General features: G+C 38.8%; 1 protein-coding gene across 2 annotated transcripts in view; it reads left to right on the top strand.

Moving 5' to 3' along the window:
• The first annotated feature begins 1379 nt into the window (after positions 1-1379).
• Positions 1380-9753, top strand: part of rgl2 (ral guanine nucleotide dissociation stimulator-like 2) — a 40993-nt gene continuing 32619 nt past the window's right edge. The window contains exons 1-2 of one of the 2 annotated variants that reach the window (XM_073872504.1): positions 1380-1683; positions 2207-2380. In XM_073872504.1, the coding sequence (XP_073728605.1) occupies positions 2219-2380 (162 nt within the window). In that variant the 5' untranslated portion in view covers positions 1380-1683; positions 2207-2218. The remainder of the gene's footprint in view (positions 1684-2206; positions 2381-9753) is intronic. The other variant, XM_073872503.1, reaches the window with a different exon arrangement.

Here is a 9753-nt window from a genome sequence, read left to right as displayed (position 1 = left end):
TGGCCTCTGGCAAGTCTTTGAAATACACTTCTCTAAAAGTCCAGCAGAGGGCGCACTGATCACAACCTTTTCTCCAGTGACAAACTACTAGATCTTCAATTTGGGGTTTTATTTAGTAGTTCTTACAAATTCTTTGTAACTTTGTATTTCTTTACACAGAAATGCAAAAGTTGTGGGCTGCAAACATTCTGCATTACCAAGCCATCGAGAGAATCAGCCTGTGGATCATAAAACTGTAGATAAATTATTCATAAGCAGCAAACCATTTTAGTCAGTCCAATCCAAAGACCTGGATGCACAGCTCACATTAACATGGCTTTTATTTACCACAACAACCTATTAATAAACACAACAATCTCCCTCGGGCATATTATTACAGCTACAGAGGTGCAGAGGCATTACATAACCCACAGCAGTTTCCTTTATGACAGATGGATAGTTTTATAACAAGGAAGAGAACACAGTATGTTGTACTTTGAATATGCTGTAGTGTAGTGTTGTAAATAATAAAGAGGAAATATTATGCATAGGTTTTATAACACAATTCACATTTGACGATGACTGAAAATTATAAGCGGACAATTTTTGTTTTTCAGATAAAGTGAAGAAATATGCAATCTGTCGTTTTAAGGCTGGATGTCTTTCCTGCACGGCCCTGTCATAAAAATATTGCAAGGTCAGAGCTGAGTCCACAGCTGGCAACACTGTTCAAGGATTAGTTTTAAATAATCACCATGCCCGGCTATTCGAAAACATAAATCATTTACATCAAACACTTCAACAGCATTGGCCACTTAAAATTCAGGCCATGAAACAACACCGGGTAATAAAATACAACCTTGAAAATGGGAGAAGGTGCGAACACACACACGTTTCTCTAGCTAAGTGGGTGCTTCCCATTGACATTTATTGCATATATATCAAGCTAATTGTAATTGAGTACTTGTCAGATAACAAAGACAATAACTTTATCATCTGGTCAAAAAGTGTTAGGTTAAACATTAAATTAATGTCCCCTTTGGGGATCAAAGTTTGATTTCATTCATTGATTTCACATTGATTTCAATTTTTATTGATTTTAGAGTAGGCTAAACAGTAAATAACAAAAAAAAAAAAAAAGAATTTGGGGTTTCACATTTTATTGATCCCCATGGAGGTTTGTTGAGGCCCCCATTAGGGCCCCTCAGTCTATAAATTCATCTATTCATTTACATGTAGCTACTCAGTCTATACATTCAATCTACAGTATGCGTTCAATCTATTTATTTTAATAGGGCATACATTTATGTTTATTATACTGTTACACTCATTTGTATTACTCGCGCTTCTCTCTCAGTGCGTCAAGCCAATGGCCGAACGCGCTGAATGTGACAGCAGGAACTGCGCGCAGTGCGCCGCCCGAGTCGCGCCGCGCGTCACCAGCGCAGATCTCAGCAACGCGCACATCTCGCTCGCAGCTGTCTTCATCGGGCCGATAAGCTTTGACGGGTGAAGCCGGAGGGACGAGATATGACAGAACAGAAACTCTAACTTCCGAGGAATATAACCGCAGAACGCATCGACATGATACGCGGCTCATAACAGGTATTTTGCGCTTTGGTCCGGCAAATGTTTCCGCCTGTATTTCTGCTTACCAATGTTTGTCTTCTAATGCGAGCTGTCATGTGAGCGGCGTTGGAAACTGTAAGTTTATGGGAATAGAAGTGATGCTTATTGGATACCATGACTGGTGATTATATGAGAATGTTACGCTTGGAGACTTCCCATTTACAGCAAACAGAAAATAACACAGCTGGAGTCTTTATAGAGGGTTTGGGTCTAATGAAAAGAAGCTTTATTTGACTGTTTAGCATGACCTAACTGCCAGGAGCTTGTTTATTCTTTAACCAATATTCAAAACAGTATGAAATGTATATATGTTCATAACCATAATCTCTGAAAGTGGTTGTTGTTGTTGTTTGGTAACAATAACACAGGGTTTAATGTTCATCTCTTTCTCTCTGATCTCTCGCTCCATCCTCTCTTCCTGAAAAAGATCTCTATCAACAGGCTAATGTAAATACCAGTTAAAGGCAGGGGAGGGAGGGGCCAGAATTCAAATCTAAAGTTGTCTCCTGGAAAAGGGAAATGTAAATGATAAAAACAAATGATCTACCAGAACGACTCTCTGTTGATCTCCAAAGATCTCTTTTTGGCTTTGGCGCAGCAACGCGCCGTCATGCTCCCTCGTAGTATGAAAACAGGTGGCGTGGAGCTGCCAGGAGTGGGTTCGAGAGATGTGCCACTCATTGGATACCGGCCCTTACAGCCAGAGGCCAACAACGACCCTCCTGATCAGCTCTGGAAGGAGAATGAAAACAGAGAGGCGGATCCAACACAGGTCAGATGATGACATCACAGTGACCTCATTAACACCATTAATATGAGTTCACACACACAGTAACTGCGCTTGTGACTCTTACATAAGAACTATTTCAATAGGATAAGCATGACCTAGCCTACTTTTTGTTTCTGCATTGTATTGCATTGTTTTGTAACACATCATCCACGTCAGTGGCGGAAAAAGTCAGACAAAAACTTTTATGTTAAGCAGCAACATTTTCCCTTTTTTAGGGGTGAGAAATTTCCCTAAAAACTGAACTCTGTTACTGTTAAACACTGTTATTAAGGTGGAGTAACAGTGTTGACAGTCATGTATATATGCGTGTGTGTGTGTGTGTGTGTGTAAGGGAAAGTGTGTGTGTGTGTGTTTCTCTATGTATGACTGCCAGTTCTGTTGAACTGGTCAACAGTTACTCTTCCTTGGTAACAGAGTTTAACAGTAACAGAACTGACACTAATTCGAACAACAGGAAATCATGATTTTCAGCAACATAAGAAACCTTTTACAGAAAATATTATATTGTTATAGCCTGCAATCCATGATAATGAGTACAAAATTATTAAAATACTAAAAATATATCCATTTGAAAGAGCAGAAATGACTTTGGACGCCAAAGGTACCTGCAATTATATAATCAGGCAAAAGTAGTTGTCTATGAGTATACAAGCAATTCGGACAACAGGAAATAATGATTTTCAGCAACATAAAGGGGGTCGCACATCGGATGCACAGCTCAGCGCCGTTCTAAAAAAATCTAACAAATTGTTTTCTATGAGTATACGCACACCGGTGGCGACAGGTGGCGCCTGTCCGCGGCTCCCAGCTTTGACTCAAGGAGGTTGCACACCGGACGCGCAGCTCAGACAACTCGGAGGTATCGTAAACCGGAAGTGCACATTAAATAGCGCACGCTTAATCAGATAGATAGCGTCTACTTCAAAAGTTTTACATTAAATAACATCATATTTGTCCCAAATCATTAATGATTAACATTGGCTGCTAACGTATATTTTGCATTTTGAAGTAGACGCTATCTGACTGTGAGTGGCGCTCTGTGGCGCGACAGGGATTTGAGCAGTGTCCTGAGTCAAAGCTGGGCACCGCGGACAGGCGCCACCTGTCGGCGCTGGTGTGCGTATTCTCATAGAAAACAATGTGTACGATTTTTTTTAGAACTGCGCGGCGCTGAGCTGCGTGTCCGGTGTGCAACCCCCACAAGGAAGTTGCTGAAATCCCCTCACATAGTTTAACATTAAATAACATCATATTTGTCCCAAATCATAAACGATTAACATTGGCTGTAGACGCTATCTGACTGGGCTTGCGCTGTTTGATGTGCACTTCCGGCTTGCGATGCCTCCGAGTTGTCCTGGATGCGACGCGATGCAATTAATCATAAAATGGCTCTGATATGTCACTAGACATTAAGAAATCATTTTCATTTCAAATACTTATATCACTTACAGCAGTAGTTCGGCCAGGATATTGTCATTTAAAAAGTGGAGTTGCAGCCCTCAACTGATGTTTATGTGGTCATGTTGTGTATTGGCCACCATTTGTGAGATTGCAGTACCAGTTTTGGCCACAAGTTTTGTGATTGCAGTACCAGTTTTGACCACAATCCTACATACTGTTCCTTTAAAGAAAATATTATATTGCTATAGTTTGCAATCCATAATAACGAGTACCAAATTATTAAAATACTAAAATTTGAAAAGAGCAAAAATGACTTTGGACACCAAATGTACCTGCAATTATATAATCAGGCAAAAGTATAGTTGTCTATGAATATACAAGCTATCACAACACAGTAAACAGTTGTTTCCTGCAGTGCATTTTAAGGAATTTGTTGATGTCTGTGTTAGATTATTAAACTCTAGATTATTTACTAATTGTAGCCTCTGAGACGGTAGATAAAAATCTATATAGCCTAATAAATGATAAGCCTATATACATAACAGACATACTGTGCATACTTTCTCTAGAATATTTATTTCAGCCCTGGTTAAAATTTAACTATAATCCTTCTACTGTATATCAGTGTTTCTCAACTAGGGGGCGGGGCCACTGGGGCCCCCAACACACTTAAAGGGAACCTAAAGATGAGTTATTCAAAATAAGACAAAACAAGCCTTACAATAAGCTAAACTTAAAATCAAGATATCTCTCAGTGTTTGGTTATTTTTGTAATGAATATACATCTGTCTAGTTCTAGTAAATTTTATTTGAGAGAAATTACAAATGGGTGGGCCTTCAAATGTTGTAGTGGCTGCACCAACAATAACTGCATTTTAACCTGAATATAATTGAGAAATTATCATTATTGGGCCTGGTCTTGCTCATTGTGTTGATCTCTAGTTCCTGGAGATTCATTTGTGTTTGATCCTGAAGAACCAGACTTCTCACGCAAACTTGTCTGCCACCATAAGCTTTGTTTCACACCAGCTGCTTTGTGTCGTATTAGGTCTCACTTTTGGATGAAAAGTTGAAATAGGAGACTTTGTGTCATCATGACACTTGGTGATTTAATCCAAAGAGCGAAGGCCTCGTCCTCATGAGAAATATCATTGTACTGATACTGTTGGCTGTTGTGCTGCAGGGGCTCTTAGTGTGACTACAGCAAGCCGTCAATTTTGGTTTAAAGAGGATTTGTTACGTAAACTATAGCAAGATCAAGAGGCTGAGCTGAAAATGAATTAAGTGTAAAAAATGTGTTTAAAAAAATCTTTGTGGTCGGCCTGGTTTGTGTTGGTTGTAGTTTTAACCGTTTTGTTTTAAAGTGGGTGGTACGGTTCTTATCAGCTCGATGCAAAAGGGTGCTGAGCTTCTGCTCGTGACTCCACCTGGTGCCTTCACATGCCCTGTGTTTGTATACTCTATATGGACAAAAGTTTTGGGACGCCCAATGAACAGGTTTGACTTCTTTGGTAATTTCAGTACGCACAAATCTTAATCCTATAGCATATTGTGTGCTTCTAATTTTATAGCAACGATTTGGACAGATCACCTTTTTTATTTGAACATGACAATGCATCTATGTACAAAAGAAATTATTGATTCAGTCTGGTGTAGACAAATTTGACCGGTCTGTATGAACCCAGCTGAACACCTTTGTTATGACTCGCAGGGTCGTCACCCAACCTCATCAATGATTTGGACACAGGGGCACAGTCATTTTAGCACAGAAAATGTCCTTTCCAAAACTCTTGCAACAAACTGTTGTATGGTATAGCATTATTATTTGTTTTGATTGGAATAACTTGAATAGAGTTTAATTAACAAGTTTATTTATTCTTAAAGGGACAGTTCACCCAAAAATGAAAATTCGGACATCATTTACTCACCCTCATTTGTTCCAAAACTGTATAAACTTATTTGTTCTGCTGAACACAAATGAAGATATTTAAAAATAAAAAGTGGCACCATTCACTTCCATTGTATTATTTTTTCCTAATATGGAAGTAAATGGTGCCCCAAATCTTTTTGGTTACAAACATTTATCAAAATATCAGCACAACAAAGTAATTTATATAGTTTGGAACAACTTGAGGGTGAGGAAATTATCCCTTTAATCTACTTAATCTATTTAATCTATCTATAGCTATATTCGTAGCGAGAACTGGTTAATCGCCATGTCAAAAATGCAGGTTAGGTGAATTGGAGATGTCAGTTTGCCTGTACCTCAGTGTATGTATCCACCCTTTTTTCGAACACATAAGTAGGCGATGTGACGTATTTCCCTTCTTTGTGCGAGACGTCCGTTTCAATGTCCAGAAATAGTAGAAAAAGATATATGAAGATATATTCAATCATTTTGTGTTGTTTCTCGGGGGTGACATGTCTTCAATGCGCAAATATAGAAGCACAGAGACATACCAGTATCTTTACAATGGAAAGTCAGTCGAGTGTTTTTACATGGAATAGACCAAGACTTTGTGTTTTTAACATTTTCAGTCGATGGTTAAAAATGTCACAACTGTCCCTCTGGTGTGAGGTTTTTTAAAAAGGCAATTTTTAATCAACTTGTTTGAGTTTTTATGGCGATGCATCAGGCTTCACACGATCCAACAGTCAGCAGCATCTTTCTTATTCAACACATTGTAAGTTATTTAAACAAACCATAATAAACATATTAAACTACTACATGTATTCAGTATTGTTTTCTTTTTATGAAAATATTATTATGCAGTAGATAAGACAGTCAATGGTTTCCTTCCATAGTCCAAAAACTTTACACACGTTAATCTATCAGCCTTATTTTAAAATGTTGGTGCCGCCATCTGTGAGCTCATGAAATTATTTGCTTATTTTAAAAAAATTCATTTAAAACATAATAAAAGTAATAGCAAACACATTAAGAACTATTATAAACATTAACTAAGCAGATTATGTCGTATATATTCTGTAATCGCATTTTTGTATTAATATATAGTAGCAGAATAAATAAATCAGCTAAATCAGCATATTTTTATCAGAATAATATTAGTTGTTTTAAACAATTATTGTATTTATTGTTCACTGGCAGTTTCTATGAAAGCTTTTACTGGATGGATTTGTGGATACAGATCATGAGTGCATGTGTGCCACATACATACTCTTGTATGTGTATTGGTTAAAATGTTATAAATGTTTTGTAGAGATTTACTACATTTGTACCAGCTATTATAGCAACTGCTAACTGCACAAATTATGCTGGTCTTCCTGGATTTCATAATAAACATTAAAACGGCAGTCAAAACGGCACACTCGTGTCCCTTGCAATACGACTATCAGTCTATAGGCCGTTTCACACAGTGCGCGGCAAGGGGCAAAATCGCGTTTTGTGCAGCATTTAGTGCAAATATGTTAATCATCAACGGCAGCTGCCATGAAGTGCCATGTCCGGAGAAGGGACAGGATTTTGGGTGCACGAGCAAGGCGTTTAGACCAACTCCGCTTTACTTCTGTAACCGCCACCGTTTTGACTCTTTCCACATGTCTCCTATTGATAAAAAACGAAACACTTGCGGTTGCCACGTACCGTGTGAAACGCCCTTTACACAAATGAGCTCAAAGATGGCAGCGCCCACATTTATGTCAAAAATAAGGTGGATAGATTAACGTGTGTATTGGACTATGTAAGGAAACCATACTGTAGCACCCAGATTGACAATGGAGAAAATGTAAACTTTACACATAAAGACCTGCTGGCCCATGAGGGCTTGAACCAAAGACCCTCTTGCTGTGAAACAACAGTGCTCTGTTTGGGGTGGCCACTGTGCCGCCCCAATCATCTTTATTAGAAGGGGCATCCCAATAATTTTGTCTATATAGTGTAGTGTATAGATCAGGGGTGGGCAATTCCTGGTCCTGAGGGCCACAGCACTGCAGAGTTTAGCTCCAACCCTAATCAAACACAGCTGAAAAATTTTATTGAAGTCTTCAGGACTGTTTGAAAATGACATTCAGGTGTGTTCGATTAAGGTTGAAGCTAAACTCTGCAGGACTGTGGCCCTCGATGCCCACCCCTGGTATAGATGGTCCTTTATGGAATCATACAGCCCAAAATATTTTTTAAAGGAAAACACCACCGTTTTTCAATATTGTACTATGTTCTTACCTCAGCTTAGATAAATTAATACATACCTATCTTTTTCAATGCGTGCACTTTTAATCTTTGTACAGCGCTTCACGAATGTGTTAGCATTTAGCCTAGCCCAATTCATTCCTATGGCTCCAAACTAAAGTTTTATTTAGTGCCATTATACTTACCCATGTAACTACTCATGCAACAATCTTTAAATAGGGAAACATGGAAGTGTTTGGTGGCTTCTAAATTCATCCCTGTTTGGAGACATAGGAATAAATGGGGCTAGGCTAAATGCTAACACATTCACAAGGCGCTGTACAAAGATTAAAAGTGCACGCATTGAATAAAGATAGGTATGTATTCATTCATCTAAGTTGAGGTAAGAACATAGTAAAATATTGAAAAACTGTGGTGTTTTCCTTTAAAGGAATAGTCTACTCATTTTCAATATTAAAATATGTTATTACCTTAACTAAGAACTTTTGATACATCCCTCTATCATCTGTGTGCGTGCACGTTAGCGCTGGAGCGCGCTGCGACGCTTCAATAACATTTAGCTTAGCCCCATTCATTCAATTGTACCATTTAGAGATAGAGTTAGAAGTGACCAAACACATCAACGTTTTTCCTATTTAAGACGAGTAGTTATACGAGCAAGTTTGGTGGTAAAAAATAAAACGTAGCGCTTTTCTAAGCGGATTTAAAGGAGGAACTATATTTTATGGCGTAATAGCACTTTTGGGAGTACTTCGACTCGCCTGAAAAGTCCGCTCCCCTTCTCACTCTCATAATGGGAGAGGGAGGGTGTTACTGTGCCGAGTCGAAGTACTCCCAAAAGTGCTATTACGCCATAAAATATAGTTCCTCTTTTAAATCCGCTTAGAAAACACTACTTTTTATTTTGTACCACCAAACTTGCTCGTATAACTACTCGTCTTAAATAAGAAAAACGTTGATGTGTTTGGTCACTTCTAACTTTATCTCTGATTGGTACAATTGAATGTATGGGGCTAAGCTAAATGCTATCGAAGCGTCGCAGCGCGCTCCAGGGCTTACGTGCACGCACACAGATGATAGAGGGATGTATCAACAGTTCTTAGTTAAGGTAATAACATATTTTAATATTGAAAATGAGTAGACTATTCCTTTAACTTTAAAAACTTGCTTCCTTACATCAAATCAATTCAATAAACTACATTTATAGACCACTTACAGTATCTAAATGACGTGGTGCTGTGGCTCTTAAATCTTGTTTCTACATCCTGACTGTTGCGAAACAACCAAGGCTAGACTCATTCAACACTTCTAAAAACAGAAGCCCTGCTCGATCAAACAGTTTACTGTAGTAACTTCCCTCCTGTTCGGGTCACGTGACCAGCTCACATCCCGTTGGTAAATAATGCAAGAGTCCACTGAAACACACAGGGCCTTTTGTTGAGATTTGCTCGTATGACACAAGCCGGGCACGAGAAGAGTCGACAGGAGGAAACCAGATCCCATCGCTCTTGATTCTTTAATGACTTGGACAGGATGCATATGTGTACTGTAGGTCATAACATAGATATTTCCATTCTCACAGTGCAAAGAGAGAGAGTTTTGGGTTTATATTTATAGTAAAACAACTCCTCTTAACCCGGTTGGTCTGCATTGGGCTCGGCAATGTTCAATTCATCAAACCCATCAGTTTCTGCATTGCTCTGCACACTGAGCTACAGGAACACCACTTGTTGTTAACATGCATCTCAGCGTGCATCTCTTGTGACCACTTGGGATCAGATGTCAAGGGTGTGGTTTTCAAAAA

Source organism: Misgurnus anguillicaudatus, chromosome 10 (genome assembly GCF_027580225.2).
Source record: "Misgurnus anguillicaudatus chromosome 10, ASM2758022v2, whole genome shotgun sequence".
Classification (NCBI taxonomy): domain Eukaryota; kingdom Metazoa; phylum Chordata; class Actinopteri; order Cypriniformes; family Cobitidae; genus Misgurnus; species Misgurnus anguillicaudatus.
This window is presented reverse-complemented; position numbering and strand designations above follow the sequence as displayed.